Source organism: Tachyglossus aculeatus, chromosome 7 (genome assembly GCF_015852505.1).
Source record: "Tachyglossus aculeatus isolate mTacAcu1 chromosome 7, mTacAcu1.pri, whole genome shotgun sequence".
Taxonomy (NCBI): domain Eukaryota; kingdom Metazoa; phylum Chordata; class Mammalia; order Monotremata; family Tachyglossidae; genus Tachyglossus; species Tachyglossus aculeatus.
In genome coordinates, this window is record NC_052072.1 from 10,494,525 (window position 1) to 10,514,721 (window position 20,197).

General features: G+C 41.3%; 1 protein-coding gene and 1 non-coding gene across 2 annotated transcripts in view; one reads left to right on the forward strand and one right to left on the reverse strand.

The window, feature by feature from the left end:
• PARD3B (par-3 family cell polarity regulator beta) overlaps positions 1–20,197 on the forward strand; it is a 994,526-nt gene that overhangs the window by 613,530 nt on the left and 360,799 nt on the right. The window contains exons 17-18 of the mRNA XM_038749054.1: positions 14,969–15,172; positions 16,032–16,260. Of these exons, the coding sequence (XP_038604982.1) occupies positions 14,969–15,172; positions 16,032–16,260 (433 nt within the window). The remainder of the gene's footprint in view (positions 1–14,968; positions 15,173–16,031; positions 16,261–20,197) is intronic.
• Positions 1,551–1,688, reverse strand: LOC119931263. Its single transcript, XR_005452113.1, has one exon. It is a non-coding gene; the product is annotated as a small nucleolar RNA SNORA7 (small nucleolar RNA).

Sequence of the window (20,197 nt, forward strand, 5' to 3'; positions counted from 1 at the left end):
GCAAGATTAAATATGAAGCACACAAAAGCAAACAACAAAAAATTATTTCTCCAAGAATTTCTTGAGAAAGAAAATTACTCCGGCTTGCACCTTTAATTTTTCTGTCTTAACTCTTGTAGTACATGAAGCTCATTACCATTTTCCCAGATATACCATGGCGACTGATGCGTAGTGACAGGTTGTTTTTGTTTTTCTCTTTGACAAACATATTCCCTCCCTCCCTCAGTAATTATCCACAAATTAACCTTTTCCCTTACTGAAATATTTGCCAGTGGGAGAGGGCAAAAAATAAGAAACATCTTACATCTAAGTCAGGAACGTGAAGGGAGATAAGTTCTTTCAGGCCACAAGGGTGCCATTTATTAAATTACTACTTCAGTTCCCTAAAAGGCACCATCGTAACCTGGGAGAGTTATTGCCCCATTGAAAATTTCTAACGCCTACCCACCCTTTCTCACCTGCAAGGATCTGGCACATTAATGGGAGAGATAGTAATAATAGAAATAGTCTGGTTTTGCTACCATTACTGAATAATCGACATGGAGTCCTATTTTTTGCCCTGTTCTGTTAGAACTGAAAGCTCATTCTTTACAGCTAAAAGTTTTAATTTAAGGGGCTCTCTTCTCCATAGTGCCTAAGAAGTAAATGGTCCCCTAGAGCCTGTGAAAGAATTAATGTTCCTTTCTAATCACGTAACATACTACTAGGGCCCGAGTTAGGCACCAGAGAAAAGAGAGCTCAGTGAGTATTAAAAAGAAATTAGTCTTTTCCTACTTTATAGAACCCTGACAAATAAGAAAATCCGATTTCTCTAACGGGCCTTTTTAAAAGCAGAGAACTTGCTAAATTCTTCCAGGCCCTGATTTTTCTTTCTTAAATATCTTTCCCTTTTCTGGTCTCATGTGAGCTGAATAAGTCTCCTTCTAATTTAGTATTCTTACTTGCAACGTAGGGCTAAAAGTAGAAAAAGTCCCTCCTTCCCCTCTAGTGAGAATAAACAATTTAATTTCTTTGGGCTATACTTAAGTTGAAAATCTCATCGATTCTTAGTGAATGTAGTAGAATAAAAGAAATCCTTGAATTATTTCAATTTTCTATGAAAAGAGATCGACAACCAGTTAGAACAGTCAGAAACTGTGGGGAAAATTAAGGTAACAACAGCTAGATTGGCCCGTTTCCAAAAATCAGTATGTAAACGGATGATGAAAAATGAGACTATCCTGAAGTTTTTATGAGCAGTTTCTTGTGGGCAGGGATCATGTCTAACATCTCTATCATATTGCAATCTTCTGAATGCTTTATACAGTACTCTGTACACAGTCTTGTCTTGTCTCATGCCATCGAGTCGTCTCTGACCCATAGCGACGCCACGGACACATCTCTCCCAAAACACCCCACCTCCGTCTACAGTCATATTGGTAGTGTATCCATAGAGTTTTCCAGGTAAAAATACAGACGTGGTTTACCATTGCCTCCTTCCATGCGGTAAGCTTGAGTCTCCCCCCTCGACTCTCTCCCTTTCCACTGCCTCCCAGCATAGGTGAGTTTTAACTTGTAGCAGATTGCCTTCCACTCGCTAGCCACTGGCCAAGCTAGGAATGGAATGGGTAGACCTCTGCTTGACTCTCCCTCCCATAGTCGAGACCGGTAGAGTACTGGAAACTCTCCAGGTGTGATCCTGAGAGGGGCTGTACACAGTAAGCACTTGCAAAATGCCATAGATTTTAGGTTTTGCACAGTTTTACTCACCTTTGTTCCTTTTATTCACCCCAACCTCAGACCCACAACCCTTATGTATATATCCATAATTTATTTATTTATATTAATGTCTGTCTCCCTCTGTAGACTGTAAGCTGATTGTGGGCAGGGAACATGTCTACCAACTATGCTAGATTGTATTCTCCCAAGCGCTTAATACAGTGCTCTGCATACAGTAAATGTTCCACAAATATGATTGATCGATTGATTGAGTTTAATGGCCTGTCAACAGATAATCTCATGCAACAGACAGTGACCCCTGCTCTCCCATGGAGGAGCAAGGTTCCTTTGAGGTGATGGTGACGATTGCATTTATTAAGCGCTTACTATGTGCAAAGCACTGTTCTAAGCACTGGGGAGGTTACAAGGTGATCAGGTTATCCCACTGGGGGCTCACAGTCTTAATCCCCATTTTTACAGATGAGGTAACTGAAGCGCAGAGAAGTGAAGTGACTTGCCCAAAGTCACACAGCTGACAATTGGTGGAGCTGGGATTTGAACCCATGACCTCTGACTCCAAAGCCCATTCTCTTTCCACTGAGCCACGCTGCTTCTCATAAGTCTGGTGAGGGAACACATTCTTTGACCCTGCCCTCCCCCAACCACCCCCCTACACACACCTCCCACTTCGCACCTCCCTGCTCTACCTAATCTTGAGAATCCAGTTAAGTAAATTTAATCCTGTGGCTCTAAATTCCAGAAGAGAATAGTTAATGGAGCTGCTGAAGCTAAGGTTATATGAACTCTAGTCAGCAGAAGTAAGGATTGATTTTTTTTTCTCTTTTAAGAAACTGTCCTTTTTATCAAAGCACACAGCAATTAGTATTCTATCAATAGTAGTAACGATTTGGATGAAAAAGCACTCACAGCCTAGATAAGTCACTTTGGAGAGGAGGAAGAGTCAGAGGGCTACGCTTAGGGGATCAACCTTTAGACATGATTATTTGGGGATCCAAGGGCCATAAGAGCTTAGTACAGTGCTCTGCACATAGTAAGCGCTCAATAAATACGATTGATTGATTGATTGATAAGAGACTTTGGTTCTAGTGAAGTAGTCAGTGAAGACAAGAGGAGATCAAGATTCAGAATGATGGGTCTTAGCCACAGTTACCATTAGTTCACTGTTCAGTGCTAATGAACTGCTGATACTGTGATGGAGGAGCACAGTTTTTTTTTTAAGATATTTGTTAAGCGCTTACCATGTGCCAGGCACTGTACTAAGTGCTTGGGTAGATATAAGCTGATCAGTTTACACACAGTCCCTGATCCTACATGGGGCTCGCAGTCTTAATCTCCATTTTACGGACGCAGTAACTGTGGCACAGAAAAGTGAAGTGATTTGCCCAAGGTCACACAGCAGAAAAGTGGCAGAGCCGGAATTAGATGAGAACCCAGGTCCTTTTGACTTTCAGGTCTGTGCTCTATCCACTAAGCTATGTTAATTCTTGAGGTCCCAGTGTCAGAGGCAGCTAAAGGCAGGGTAGAAGAAGAGAAAGTGAGCTAGTTGTGGGCAGGAATGTGTCTGTTTGTTGTTATAGTATACTCTCCCAAGCGCTTAGTATAGTGCTTTTCACACAGTAAGCACACAATGGCTATGAATGAAGAATCATCATCATCATCATCATCATCATTATAGTATTTGTTAAGCACTTACTATGTGTCAAGTACTGTTCTAAGCGCTGGGGGAGATGCAAGGTAATCAGGTTGTCCCACGTGGGGCTCACAGCCTTAATCCCCATTTTGCAGATGAGGGAACTGAGGCCCAGAGAAGTGAAGTGCCTTGCCCAAGGTCACACAGCAGACAAGTGGCAGAGCCGGAATTAGAACCCATGACCTTCTGACTCCCAAGCCAGTGCTGTAACTACTACGCCATGCTGCTTCTCTAAAGAGAGTCAGGTGGGGAGTAACAGATAAAGAGAACGTAGCTTTAAGGCACTCGGTCAGCTTCCTTCCTTCTTACTTATCCTTGCTCCTCTCCCATTACAAACACTTCTCTCCTCTAATATCAAACTCACTGTGCCTCACTATTAGTATCTCAGTGCTTAATACAGTGCCCTGCACTCAGCAAGCACTCAATAAACGTGATTTTTGATTGATTGATCTTAGGCTATCAACCCTTTGCTTAGGGCTCTCTCTTGCCTGGAAATCCATACCCATTCAAATCCCACAGATTACTACTCTCTCCATCTTTGAAGGCCTACAACAATTACATTCCTATAATAATAATAATAATGTGTTAACCTCTTACTATGCGCCAAACAAAGGGTTAGAGCCAAGATAATCTGGTAGAACAGAGTTCATGTTCTACATGAGGCTGCGTGCAACTTACAGAGAAATAGGAAGTAAAATCTCAATAGCAATACATCTTCTTAAAAGGACCAGCCAAGAAATAATAATAATAATACTGATGGTATTTGTTAAGCGCTTACTACATGCCAAGCAGTGTTCTAAGAGCTGAATGTATCCAGATGGTGATTATTTCATTTTGCAAATTGCATATTGGGGATACTAACTGGTTTTTATGAACTCTACAGAGTAGTATATGAACACCTGAACAAAGACTCAACCACCAGCCAAAAGGACCAGCCAAGAAATAATAATAATAATACTGATGGTATTTGTTAAGCGCTTACTACATGCCAAGCACTGTTCTAAGAGCTGAATGTAACCATATGGTGATTATTTCATTTTTCAAATTGCATATTGGGGATACTAATTGGTTTTTGTGAACTCTATAGAGTAGTATATGAACATCTGAACAAAGACTCAGCCACCTCACTCTCCTAAACAAACCTTGATTTTTTTTGTTGTAAAGACAGACAATTGAGGGACTTAAATGATAAGGGGGAGAAGATCATGGAAAGATCATTGAAAATGTTAGCATTTTCAGTGTTCCTTGTCTTTTCCAGAGGATTAGACTTTACGGAAAGAGTTAAAGGGGAATAAAAGGGGGCTGTAGAAGTAAGGCTATTTCAAACCTATGAAAGAAGATGGAAATTGCAGAATGGGCAAATAGCACAAAAGAAATTACATGAGAGGAACAGGTAGCATGAAAGGAAAGGATTTTAAAAAATGAGTGAATAATTGTAGGTAAGAGCAGCATGATTAGAGCCTTGAAGGTGAGAAAAATAGAGCCTGAAGATGATTTTGTAAAAGACAGGAAGCCAATGGTAGAATTCAGGGAAGTGGTGGCCATATAATTTGTGGAAAAGCACAAAAGACTTTTAGAACTGCAGTCCTTATGTTTGTTGAACAACTTGGGAAAAGGTATTTGGAGATGTTGGTGCCAGATGGATAACTGTACAGGAGAGGATTCAAGGAGGAAGGATAGAGGAGGAGTTTAGCCAAAAGGGAGCAGAGATTGAGTAGTTTTGAGAATAGTATAGTGTAAGATATAATTGGGAATAATGAATTCTTAGATGAATGAAGGCAAAATTTGGAAGGGCATGAAGAGTCTAATAGGAGTCCAAGATTTTAAATCCAGGGGACAGGGAGGATAATGGAGTTTAAAATCTGGAGAAGAAAATAGAGGAAATGGGAATGAATCTATAAATTTGTGTATGGGGGTATGTATTTATGTTTTAGGCAATACTTCAGTGACATTCCAGAAATGAAAAGAAAAAGACGGCTGCCATTTTGAGGGAAAAAAACAGTATAAGGCCTTTGCATGTTATAATTATATTAACTATGTCTTAAGTCACAATAGATCATTTATAAACCAAATTCAATTCTACTTTAATGAATGGGAAACAGAGCTCAATGGTAAGCAAAAGATGAAGGGGAGTGTGAGATGCAGAGGAAAAAGGATCATTAGAGCCATTATAGACACAGTTGACAGACAAAATAATTTGGAAAATTTAATATTTTTTCTAAGATAGATCTGCAAAGCTCAGTCAATCAATCAATGGTATTTACTGAGCACTTACTCTGTGCAGAGTAGTGTACTAAGTGCTTGGGATTGTACCTTAAAAAAGAGTTGGTAGACATTATCCCTGCTCTGTATTAAAAATGTGTAAAACATATTTCTGAGAAACCCACTGAAAATATCTGACATAATTTTGATTTGGAAGGCTATATACACACACAAACACACATATGTGTATTTTTTTTTACGTGACCATGGATGTGTGAACAAAATACTCCCTAAGCTACATAGTTGAGATTGAAATTTTAATTAATAAAAGCCTCAAAATGTTAACAATGTATCCATCAGGTGAAAAGCTTCTCCACCCCATATGAAATAAACTCGCAGTACCAGTTTTCCAAAATTAAGTGGAGGAAGGGCTGTGGCCAAAATTCCCTTTTTCCCTATTTGAGATCAGCAAAATCATGATGAAGCCCAACAGTTTAAGCTTTTAATTTCCCAGTTCCTCCTTGTGACTTCAGGAAACCAGGTGTTATTTCCCCCCTGTCAGTTTCCTGTGAGGTACCCTGACTAAAATGATCCTTTTAGCTATAGCACAGAAGGGGGTGAAGAGTGCAACATTTGTTTACCAGGGTCCTTTAGATCTTTCTACAAAATACAGTATTCTTCAGAATTTACCAAAAAAAAAAAAAATACCTCAGGAATTCTGAATTTTTTAACAAATTTGCACTGATTCTAAGAACCCCTTCCTTAAAATAATTCCATATTTGTAATAGTGATGCCTAGGTAACACTTACATCAATAATGGAATACCCAATTACTGCTCTTTTGGAGTAAGGCATTCTTTTATTGGGAGATTTTAGTGCTAGAGTGGGGAGTTCAAACATTCCCAATGAAGTCACAGATTAATTAAAAGATTATAGCCTAAAGGGGCAGGACTACCAAGACACCACTATTAATCTTTCCAAGAATAGTCTCTACATATACTTGAGTAAATGTCTAGACCACATTTTAAATGGTTACGCTGAATCATCTACACAGCCTTGGATCCTTCCATTATTGCCTAGTCTTAGAGGGATGGCAGTAATAACTGTGGAATTTGTTAAGCACTTGCTCCGTGCCAAGCACTGATGCAGCATGACTTAGTGGAAGAGAATGAACCTGGGAGTTAGAGGACCTACGTTCTAATCCTGGCTTTGCCACTTGCCTGCTGTGTGATCTTGGGCAAGTCACTTCACTTCTCTGTACCTTAGCTCCTCAATTGTAAAATGAGGATTCAGTACCTATTCTCTCTCCTATTTAGACTGTGAATCCCAAGTGGGGTAGGGACTGTGTCTGACCTGATTAACTTGTATCTAACCCAGCATTTAGAAGAGTGCTTGAAACATAGTAAGCGCTTAACAAATACCATATTTTTATTTTTTTAACCAAGGCCTGGGGTAGATAAAATGTACAAGTGACGATGAAAGATACAAGAACAATGTAGCCTAAGAGAAGCACCCTGGCTTAATGGGAAGAGCACTGGCCTGAAAGTCAAAGGACCTAGGTTTTACTCCCTGCTTTGCCACTTGTCTGCTGTGTGGCCTTGGGCAAGTAACTTAACTTCACTGTGCCTCAGATTCCTGATGTGTAAAATAAGAAATAAATCCAACTCCCTCCTACCTAGTCTGTGAACCCCATATGGGACAGGGACTGTGTCCTACCTAGGTAACTTTGTATCTTTGTAACTTTGTATATGTTGCTGACTTTTATTTCCCAAGTGCTTAGTACAGTGCTCTGCACACAGCAAGCACTCAATAAATATGATTGAATGAATGAATCTACCCCAGAGCCTAGAACAGTGCTTGGCACATAGTAAGAACATCACAAATTGCCATCATTTTCAGTAATTATAATCATGTTGGACAAAGTGCCTGTCCCATCTGAGGCTCACAGTCTAAGAGGAAGGGAAACAGGATTTAATCTGTGTTTTATTATTATTATTATTATTATTATTATTATTATTAATTATTATTATTGTATTTTTAATGGTTTTTGTTAAGGGCTTACTATGTGCAAAGCACTGTTCTAAGTGCTGGGGGGATACAAGTTGATCAGGTTGTCCCACTTGGGACTCACAGTCTTAATCCCCATTTTACAGATGAGGTAACTGAGGCACAGAGAAATTAAGTGGCTTGCCCAAAGTCACACAGGTGACAAGTGACGGAGCCAGGATTTGAATCCATGTTAAGTGTTTACTATGTGCCAGGCACTGTACTGAGCACTGGGGTGGATACAAGTAAATCGAGTCAGGTTGGGCACAGTCCCTGTCCCACATAGGACTCACAGTCTCAATCCTCATTTTACAGATGAGGTAACTGAAGCCCAAGAAGTGAAGTGACTTGCCCAAGGTCACACAGCAGGCAAGTGTCAGAGCCAGAATTAGAACCCATGACCTTCTGACGCCCAGGTCCACGCTGTATCCACCATGTCATGCTGCTTCTCATCTTTCAGATGAGGACACTGGAGAACAGAGAAGTGAAGTGACTTAAGATCATAGAGCAGGCATGTGGAGGAGTTAGGATTAGAACCCAGGTCTCCTGCCTCTCAAGCCCTTGCTCTTTCTACTAGGCCAAGATTCCACAAAAGGCCATGAGTTCTGATCCCGACTCCACCACTAGTCTGCCGTGTGACCTTGGGCAAGTCGTTTCACTTCTCTGTGCCCAAATTACCTCATCTGTCAAATGGGGATTAAGACTGTGAGCCCCATGGGGACAGGAACTCCATCCAACCTCATTAGTCTGTATCTGCCCCAGTGTTTAGCACAGTACTTTATACATAGTAAGCACTTAACAAATACCAGTATTATTATTATTATTATCATTTCCTGCACCTCATTGACCAAACCAGCTGTCAGTCCATCGGTGGTATTTATTATTGATCAATCAATGGTATTTATTGAACACTTACTATGTACAGAGCACTATACTAAGTGCTTGGATGAGGACAGTATAACAGAATTAGCCAACATGTTCCCCGTCCATAATGAGCTTACAGTCTACAGGGGGAGACAGAAATTAATAGGAATAAATAATTTATAATATATAATTTAAAGATATGTACATAAATTCTTTTTGGTTGAGGTGAATATCAAATGTCCAAATGAGTGCTTACTCTCTACAGTGTGTCTTAGTGGAAAGAGCCTGGGCTTGGGAGTCACAGGTTGTGGGTTCTAATCCTGGCTCTGCCGCTTGTCAGCTGTGTGACTTTGGGCAAGTCACTTAGCTTCTCTGTGCCTCAGTTCCCTCATCTGTAAAATGGGGATGAAAACTGTGAGCCCCACGTGGGACAACCTGATTACCTTGTATCTACTCCAGCGCTTGGAACAGTGCTTGGCACATAGTAAGTGCTTAACAAATACCATCATTATTATTATTATTATTAAAGAGCACTCTACTAATTGCTAGCACTGTAATAATAATGACTCCCAAGCCTGTGCTCTTTCCACTTAGCCACGCTGCTTCTCACTGCGCTGTACTAAGTACTCAGCACTGTATTATGTGCTTAGAACTGACATTGTAAAGGCTTCCTATCCACTTTGGAAGCCCATCCCTTTTTCACTTCAACCTCATTTGTTCCCAATGCCATGTTCTACCAAGTGCTCTTACCTGCTCAGTGTTTCCCTTCAAATAATTGGATTTTATGATCTATCTTTCCTTTAGGTGAAAAATGAGAATGCCCGCTATCCCACCCCTTTCCTTTTTGTTTTCTTGTCCTCCTGTCTCTACTCAATCTTCTCGCCCACATTGACTTCATTTCCAGATCTGTTGGATGCCTTTTTCTAATTTTTTCCCCAAATAATTACCATCCTGGTATCCACCCCGTGGTCAGAGACATGACTTGGTCAGCTCATAATGCCACCACCAACAGATTTGCTCCTGCACCTATTGCTGTCACAGTCAGTTGTTTTGATGCTATCTTCTACTGAACCGGGTGACTCAGGGTATCTTTGTTCAGTCACGAGCAATCTGGGTTCAGTTCACTCCACTTCCCAACCAAGGTCTTCACTGCGGTGAGCCCACAACAAGCTTCCTTGTTAGAGATTGTTTGTGATCCCATAAACAACTGCAAGGAACAGACTTTGCAAAGCCACTGATGGGCTCCACCTGAGAGAGGTGATTGCTGGCCTTTGGGGGTGGAGCATGGAGGGAGTTGTGCCCTTCTCTCCCTGTTCAACCTGGTTAATGGGCTTGGACCGATCAATGAATGTCATGTAGAGCACAGCTGCCAGGCCTAAGGCAGATAAAAGGCTGTTGCCTTGAGGCACCCAAAGGGCACCCGGAGGCCTACACGGAGGGGCAGAAGCATGCAGAGAAGTAAGAAGGAAGCATGCTGAGAGCAGAAGAGCAGTATTTGGAAGCAGAAAGAAGAAGCATTGGCAGAACGGGCTCCTTTTGACCACAGACTGGTATTGGACCCTTGCATGGTGGAATGAGTTAGTGTATGTATGTGTCCCTTGCACCCTGGAAAAACTAAGTAAAAAGCATTCCACAGTAACCTTGGTGATCAGAGGTGTGGTGTGAACTCTACTACAGAAGCAGCGTGGCTCAGTGGAAAGAGCCCGGGCTTTGGAGTCAGGCGTCGTGGGTTCGAATCCCGACTCCACCACAAGTCTGCTGTGTGACCTTGGGCAAGTCACTTCACTTCTCTGAGCCTCAGTTCCCTCATCTGTAAAAATGGGGATTAAGACTGTGAGCCCCACGTGGGATAACTTGATCACATTGTATCCCCCCCAGCGCTTAGAACAGTGCTTTGCACATAGTAAGCGCTTAACAAATGCCATTATTATTATTATTATTATTATTATTATTATTATTATTATTATTACTACATGTCACTGAGGCTCCCCTAATCCAGGAAGGTCATGGTTGGTACAGACCGGGTGCTCGTGACTGTCACCTCACTATGAATATGTTAGACATTCCCAGGACATGTGGGTGGATAGATGTAGAGAAGCAGCATGGCGTAGTGGATAGAATACAGCCATGGGAGCCAGAAGGACAAGGGTTCTAATCCTGGTTCAGCCACTTGTCTGCTTTGTGACCTTGGGCAAGACGCTTCACTTCTCTGTGCCTGTTACCTCATCTGTAAAATGGGGATTAAAAAATTTGAGCCCCATGTGGAACAGGGACTGTGTCCAACCTGGTTACGTTGTATCTGTCCCAGTGCTTAGAGCAGTATTTGGCACACGGTAAGCGCTTAACAGATACCATAAATATTATCATTATATCTTCATGACTGCTTTAAGGCAGGGGATTATATTGTTGCTCCATTAGGGCAAAACTGAGGGAAGGAAAATAACATTTATTTTTAAAGTAATTTTCCTTATCATTTCTCTTTTTGCCTTTGCTGCACGAACATTTCAAAAGGAACTTTTCTTTTCCACAAGCGAGTCTTGCTTGCTTTTTCTCAACCGAACTTTTCTTTTTTACAAGCGAGTCTTGCTTGCTTTTTCTCAACCGAAGTCGCTATTTTGGATTCCATCTGCTTGTTATCTTGAAAATGATGTAACTGTATAAATGTTGCATTTGATCACAGCAAAGAATGTGAGCTGTGGTGTTCAACTAGGTGTCTCTGATAGCACAAGTGGTGAGAAAAATTATGAAAAGTGTAAAAGGTAGCAGGATTTATTCTGAGAAGTTGCATTTAATATTTAATGCCTGTAAAGCCTTTGCCTTTCATTAAAACAATTGCTGATACAGTACACAACCCAAAATATTTAACAGCTCCTCATGAAGGACTGCCAGTTGTGTAGCAAAGGTACTACAAAGTAAAGAAAGAGAACTTTTGGGGCAAGAATCAATCAATTGTATTTTGTGAGCACTTAGTGTGTGCAGAGCACTCTACTAAGCATATGTGAAAATACACCAGAGTTGGTAAACTCCTTCCCTGCCCAGAAGGAGTGTACGGTACACAGTGGGAGGCAGAAATGTATTAGGGATAGGGGAAGTAATAAAGAATAAGAATATTTACATAAGATTTTTGTGAGGCTGGCAGAAGTAACAAGGTACATAGGACCACCCTCAAGTTTTTGAGGGCTAATAGTAATTATAATACTATACCAGCCTTTTCCGAATTGTTGATGTCCATATTAAACTTTCAGACTTTTCTGTCTCATAGAAGAGCTCCTTTAATTTAATAACTGTAGCATTTGTTAAGTGCTTTCCATGTGCCAGGAACTGTACTAAGCACTGGGGTGGTTACAAGCAAATCAGGTTAGACACAGTCCCTGCCCCACCTCAGGTTCATGTCTTAATTCCCGTTGCACAGCTGAGGTATCTGAGGCCCAGAGAAGTGAAGTGACTTAGCCAAGGTCACACAGCAGACAAGCGGCACGGGATTAGAACCCAGGTCCTTCTGCCTTTCAAAGCCCTACTGAGAGCACACCTCCTCCAGGAGGCCTTCGCAGACTGAGCCCCCTCCTTCCTCTCCCCCTCCCCATCCCTCCCGCCCTACCTCCTTCCCCTCCCCACAGCACCTGTATATATGTTTGTACAGATTTATTACTCTATTTATTTTACTTGTACATATTTACTATTCTGTTTATTTTATTTTGTTAATATATTTTGTTTTGTTGTCTGTCTCCCCTTTCTAGACTGTGAGCCCATTGTTGGGTGGGGACCGTCTCTATATATTGCCAACTTGTACTTCCCAAGCACTTAGTACAGTGCTCTGCACACAGTAAGCACTCAATAAATATGATTGATTGAATGAATGAATGAATGCCAGGTCCATGCTGTATCCACTAGGCCACCCTACTTAAAATTCACCATCAAGCAGTGTTTGTCACCCAGTGTGTACATTTAGAATGCTCAAAAGGACATGGTTCCTGTCTCAGCCTACATTCTAAAGTAATGCCTCCCAACATTGCCATGAATGAAAGATTATTTTTTCACTTTGCTCCAAGTTCCTTATAAGCTGATCCTGACGACACTGGTACAAGATCAGTTAATCAGTAATATAGAGAAACAGCGTGGCTCAGTGGAAAGAGCCCCGGCTTGGGAGTCAGAGGTGGTGGGTCCTAATCCTGGCTCTGCCACTTATCAGCTGTGTGACTTTGGGTAAGTCACTTAACTTCTCTGTGCCTCAGTTACCTCATCTGTAAAATGGTGATTGAGACTGTGAGCCCCACATGGGACAACCTGTTTACCTTGTATGCCCCCCAGCGCTTAGAACAGTGCATTGGCACATAGTAAACGCTTAACAAATACCATTATTATTATCAACCACTTTGGGTAGAGCAGTGCACTAAGCACATGGGAGAGTTGAATAAAGTTAAAGATAAGCAGTAGTTAAAGAGAAACAGCAAGGTGTAATAGAGCACAGGCCTGAGAGTCAGGTGATGGGTTTTAATCCCGTCTCCGTGACTTGTCTGCTGTAAGATCTTAGGCAAGTCGCTTAACTTCTCCATGCCTCAGTTACCTCATCTGCAGAATGGGGAGCGAGACTGTGAACCCCAAATGGGACAGGGACTGTGTCCAATCTGATTTGCTTGTATTCACCCCAGCGTTTAGTACAGTGCCTGGAACATAGTAAGCACTTAATAAATACCATAATTATTTAATAAAGTTAGAGGAAGTGGTATTCAAATCGGTTCTAGTGGCACACTGAGCAGGGTAAGAAATAGGTCTATCCTTTGCTGGGAGATGTGTTGAGTACTGTTTATGGTTGAGGAGAATACTTGATTCATTCAGTCATATTTATTGGGCACTTACTGTGTGCTAAACGGTGGGCACTAGGATGAATCAAAGTCAAAAACTTGGTTCCTGGCCTTCAGGAGCTGCCAGTATAAAGGCAGACATAAAATGTGGGAGCATGATGAACGAATAAGGGTACAATAATAACTGCAAGAACAAGTAAAAAAAGAGCAAATACAAGGAGTACAGAAATCAGCATACTCAAGGGCCAAGAGTGACTGTTGGCGTGACATAACCAGGGCAGTGGAAGTAATTTGGGAAATGTTTTCTGGAGGAGGTAGGTTTTCAGGCAGGCTGTGAGAACTGCCATCCTCAAGATGTGAATGGAGAAAAAGTCCCAAGGAAGGAGGATGGTGTATGCAATGAGTCAGAAGTAGCAGAGTTGGGAGTGAAGTACATTAAGAAAGCTAACTTGAACAGATGTTGGGTATGGGGTTTAAGACTGTGAGCCCTATGTGGGACAGGGATTGTGTCCAACCAGGTAAACTTGTATCTACCCTAGCACTTAGTACAGTGCCTTACATATAGCAAGTGCTTAACAAATAGCAGAGAAAGAGAGAGAAAATCTGTAAGAAGAAGCTTGTGGGATCCTTGAGGACAGGGATCATCTCTTCTACTTTTATCACTTGTTCATTGATGTCACCGCAATTGTAGTGACATATCCTCTCAGCCATCTCTCGCACTTTTGAACTTATTTGTACCTTCCTTAGCAATCATATATATTGTCTCTTCAGTTTATTTTGACTACTTGTAAATATTTGTTTGTCTCTCACATTAGAGTGTAAGCTTTTGGGGGATAGGCAATGTGTCACTTCAATATTCTGTACTTCCCTAGGAAGGGCCTGAGAGTCAGAGGACCTGGGTTCTAATCCATGCTCCACCACTTGTCCGCTGTATGTGACCTTGGTCAGAGCACTTAACTTCTCTAGGCCTCAGTTCTCTCATCTGTAAAAAGGGAATTAAGACTGTGAGCCTTATGTGGGACAGGGACTGTATCCCACCTGATTATCATGTATCTGTCCCAGCACTTGACTGATAAGTAGCATTGCATAGTGGAAAGAGTGTGGGCTTGGGAGTCAGAGTTCATGGGTTCTAATCCCGGCTCTGCCACTTAGCTTTGTGACTTTGGGCAAGTCACTTAATTTCTCTGTGCCTCAGTTCCCTCATCTGTAAAAGGGGGATTAAGACTGTGAGCCCCACGGGGGACAACCTGATTACCTTGTATCTACCTCAGCGCTTAGAATAGTGCTTGGCACATAGTAAGCGCTTAACAAATACCTTATTATTATTATTACTATTGTTATTATTATTATTATTATTATTATACAGTGCCTGACATGTAGTAAGTGCTTAAAAAATACCATTTTTTTAAAAATGAGCACTCAATACAGCCTGCTACTGCTGTTATTATCAACCAATCAGTCAAAGGTGTTTATTGAGCACTTACTGTGTGCAGACCACTGTACTAAGCATGTGGGATGGCACAACACAGTAGAGTTGCTAGACCTGATCCCTGCCAAAAGAAGCTTACAGTGGGTTTTTTTGGCGGGGGGTCGGGGGGTGCTGTTTGTGTGTATATATATGAATCCTTCCATCTCTTACTTTGCAGAGTCTCCTGGCAAAGACTTTGGACCTACCTTGGGTCTAAAAAAGTCCAGCTCATTGGAGAGCTTGCAGACTGCGGTGGCAGAGGTCAGAAAGAATGAACTTCCTTTTCACAGACCCAGGCCTCACATGGTGCGTGGCCGGGGCTGTAATGAGAGCTTCAGAGCCGCCATCGACAAATCCTACGATGGACCAGAAGATGTAGAAGGTATGCTGCTTGCTGTGCCATTGTTCCTGACATCAGTCAATCAATCATTCGTATTTAGTGAGTGTTTACTATGTGCAGAGCACTGTACTAAGTGCTTGGGAAAGTATAAAGAACAGAATTAGCCATCACGTTCCCTGCCCATAACAAGCTTACAGTTATTAGACGTCTTTATTATTTGATGGTGAAAGAATAATAGGAAACAACGTGGGCCAAACTACAGAGAAAAATGTTTTAAATATTGTAATTATATTTTTAATATTAAAGGTAATTAATTTTCTTGATCTCTTTCTCCCTTGGGCTTAAAGAACATTAAATTGTATCACTTAAGTTGCAATTTAATTTACTGTAGAAACCATATTAAAAAAACTCTCGATTTCTCACAAGCTTATAGCTGTCATTTATCCTTAGGGCAGAAACACTAACTATGGGTTTTCTTGACATTCTTATTCGAGTCATTAGGAACAGCATCATCCCAAGAACTGACTGCATTAATTGGTTTTAGGCAGTTAGATTATATTTGTACCCAAAACCTCTTCTCAAAATAAACTCTCACTGTTTGTTTCCCAGCGTGTGGGTTTTCTGAACCGATCAAGGTTAACAAGCCAAATTTCTGAAAGATTAGTGTTTTACCACAAGTCAAGCCTTTCATATCATCAAATAAACAACTGAAATAGTTCTGGGCCTAATTTACAGAACATCTTGCTTGGAGTAACCAGTTTCTAATTTGTCACCTCAAAAAATGTCTAAGTTGTGGGTAGGATACTGGAACCCAATTTACAGTTTAGAATTTTATATTTTTAAATTTTTCCTGACCATAAATGGCCCTAACTGTTTACATCGATCCATTTTCTTTATACAGATGCTCTGTCTGATAAGAGTTCTCACTCTGGTCAAGAAATCCTGAATTGTTCATCAGTCCCTCAGGGGAATGCTGAGCTAGAGGCCAAGGCCAAGAAAAACAAAAAATACAAAGAAAAGGAGAAGAAAAAGGAAAAGAGCAAGTCAAAAGTGAAAGAGAAGAAACAGAAAGGAGAAAATGAAGACCCTGAGAAGAAAGCCAAGAAGAAGGGTTTTGGGGCCATGCTGAGGTAAGGTGGTTCTTGGAGAAGGGAATGGAATTGTCAAGCCCAGGAAAATGCCAGAATGGTTTAAATTGACAAATGAGTGGTCAAATCATTTACATTCACATCTCTGCCCATAATGACCTCTGTAGTCCCATCCCGGAAACCCATATTTTGACTTGCTTTCCTTTTGCAAAAACAAGGTCATCCTCAGTCTGTGTGGCTGTGAGCGTAGAGGCTCTGGAAAAATGTGATGCCTCAGTGGAGCTGTCATCAGAGGAAGAGTAAAACATGAGAGTACACCTCTGACCAAACATTTCACAGGGGCTTCTGGTCGTGGACATCTGTTTCTCCCTCCCAGTCATATGCTTTCAAGGTGCCTTCTAGGTGTTGTGGGAACTGGAGCAGAGAAACAGAATGGGCAACAGCTGAGATTGCCTTCCCCCTCATTCCTCTGTTGGCCCATAAATGCCCTTCCCCATTATGATGTGGTGCCCAGTAACAGAGCACCAGTACATCTCATTCCTGGGGCTGCCTCTATAGGGAGTTGAGAGAGCCTCATAAACAGCTCTAATTTATGAGAGCACTCAATCAGCTTGCCCCCTCCTACCTCACCTCATTGATCTCCTTCTACAGCCCAGCCCGCACACTTTGCTCCTCTAGCGCGAGCTTACTCATTGTGCTTACTCAGGACCTTGCCTCTCTCACTGATGACCCCTTTCCCACATCCTCCCTCTAGCCTGGAACTCCTTCCCTCTCCATATATGCAAGGCCACCACTCTCCCCACCTTCAAAGCCTTATTGAGTTCATATCACCTCCAAGAAGCCTTCCCCAATTGAGTCCTCTTTTCCCCGGAGCCCTCTCCCTTCCGTGTCATCTATGAACTTGGATGTATTATCTTTAGGCATTTGATATTTGCCCCACCCTCAACCCCTCGATATTTACGTATATGTCTATAAATTATACATTATAAATTATTTATTTATATTAATGTCCATCTCCTCTTTTAGAAAGTAAACTTGTTGTGGACAGGAAATGTCTACCAACTCTGTTGGTCTCTTCCGAACTCATAGTACAATGCTCTCATATATCTCACCATCGACCTCTTGCCCATATCCTGCCTCTGGCCTGGAATGCCCTCCCTCTTCATATCTGACAGACGTTTGGTCTCCCCACCTTCAAAACCTTATTGAAGGCACAATTCCTCCAAGAGGGGCCTTCCCTGAGTAAGCCCTCCTTTCTTCTTCCATTCCCTTTTTCATCGTCCTGACTTTTTCTCTTTATTTATTCCCCCTCCCGGCCCCTCAGCACGTACGAACATATCTGTAATTTATTTATTTATATTAATGTCTGTCTCCACCACTAGACTGTGAGCTCATTGTTTTGTACTCTCCCAAGCCTTTAGTACAGTGCTCTGCACACAGTAAGTGCTCAATAAATACAATTGAATGAATGAATGCATTGTAAGGTTTTTGAGGGCGGGAATAAATGTCTACTAACTATTGAACTCTTCTAAGAGCTTATTTCTGTGGTTTGGCCAAAGTAGATTAGTGCCATTGTTGTAAGCATTTTTTTGTGTGGAATTCTATATCTTTTCAGGTGAATTGTTTTCCTCAGATTTTAGGATTTAGAAGAAAATTGGTATTGATTTTGCTAAAATGGGAAGGAAATGTGGGGGCCCATAAATGTTAGATACAGAATTTGCCTTTATAATGTTTCCAGAATATTTCTGAACTATCCACACCTTTTAGTTTTCAAGACTTCAGTTTGTGACTGTTTAAAATGAAATTCCACGGAGGGCAGGGTTTAGACCTTGTTAAATGAAAAGGCATATTCAGTTACTTTTAGTATCTCTTCCTGTATAGATTTAGTAAGCCTTAATTCAGAAAATTTGGAGTTTGTTGTTATCTTTAGTATGCTAACAAGTCAATTCATTAATTGCATTTATTGAGCACTTACTATGTGCAGAGTACTGTTTGCAAGTCACATATTCAAAAGCTATGCTGTGGGGGAAGGATATTGTTGGACACTTGGGGAAGATGTAGGGTGCGGGCAGAGGTGACAGGAAAGTTTTGAGAAACAGGGAAAAATAGGGAAGGGACCAGTTGCTAACCTTTTCTATTACTCAGTTACCTCAACTGCAAAATTGTGAGCCCCTCTTGGGACAACCTGATCACCTTGTGTCCCCCTCAGCGCTTAGAACAGTGCTTTGCACATAGTAAATGCTTAACAAATGCCATCATTATTATTATTATTATTATTATTATTATTATTAAAATGGAGATTAAAACTGTGAGCCTTATGTGGGACAGGGACTGTGGCTAACCCAATGACCTTGTATCTACCCCAGCACTTAGTACAGTGACTGCACATAATAAGCTCTTAATAAATACCACAATTATCATCATCATTATTATTATTATTATTAACCTACTCAATGCTCAACGCTCAGCCATAATGTCAAGGTCTGGTCAGATATATGTTGGGGTAGGATAAGTCATTAATCTATATAGTTCACAACCCCACGTGGCCATTATTATTATTATTATTATAGTATTGTTAAGTGCTTACTAAGTTTCAAGCACTGTTCTAGGGTTAGGTATGTGTTAATCAAGTCACACGCAGTCCCTCTCCCACAGGAGACTCACAGTCTAAATAGGAGAGAGAACTAGCATTGAATCCCTATCTTACAGATGAGGAAACTGAAAGACAGAGAAGTTAACTAACTTGCCCAAGGTCACACAGCCGGGAAGTGACAGAACTGGGATTAGAACCCAGGTCCTCTGACTCCCAGGCCTGTGGCCTTTCCATTAGGCCAAGCTGCTCCAGTGCTTTGCACATAGTAAGCGCTTAATAAATGCTATTATTATTATTATTATATTGTAGGCTGGTCTTAATCCACGGTACCCTTGAAATGGGATCAATGTGTAGATCTGGTGCTCACATTTTCCACATTTGGGATTTGCTCCATTGATGACCCATGTAGTGCTCTTGAAGCCTTAACAAATGCCACCACAGGCCTTCCCAGACTAAGCCCCCTTTTTCCTTTCCTCCTCTCCATCCCCCCCACCCTACCTCCTTCCCCTCCCCACAGCACCTGTATATATGTTTGTCCAGATTTATTACTCTATTTATTTTACTTGTACATATTTACTATTCTATGTATTTTGTTAATGACGTGCATTGAGCTTTAATTCTATTTGTTCTGATGACTTGACACCTGTCTCCATGTTTTGTTTGGTTGTCTGTCTCGCCCTTCTAGACTGTGAGCCCGTTGTTGGGTAGGGACCGTCTCTATGTGTTGCCAACTTGTACTTCCCAAGCACTTAGTACAGTGCTCTGCACACGGTAAGCGCTCAATAAATACGATTGAATGAATGAATGAATTTAGCTTTAATTCTATTTGTTCTGACGACTTGACACCTGTCTCCATGTTTTGTTTTGTTATCTGTCTCCCCCTTCTAGACTGTGAGCCCGCTGTTGGGTAGGGACTGTCTCTAGATGTTGCCAACTTGTACTTCCCAAGTGCTTAGTACAGTGCTCTGCATACAGTAAGCGCTCAATAAATGTGATTGAATGAATGAATGAATGAATGAGAGCCCCCAGCTGACTCAAGGCTATTGATGAGAAAGTAGAAAAAATAACATATAGGTCAAAAATAGGCTGGCTTTGAATTCCCTCAATCTATTTGCCCTCTGAAAGCATTTTAAAGCTTTTTTAACAGTCTAATCTCTGGAGTCTTGGGAAACCAGTGCACCATGGGATTGGTTCAGTGGATTTTGAGATTCACCAGCTAATTACAGAACAAAGCACACAGTTGTATGCAATCAACCTAGATTTGTAAAATAACTTGAAGGGCTTCACATTTGCCTCATTTCCATCCAAGGTAGTCATCAGTCCCTTGACTTGCTGCTTCTGGTACCCCTTGGCAAGTCATTTGCCCTTTCTGCCTTGTACTCATTT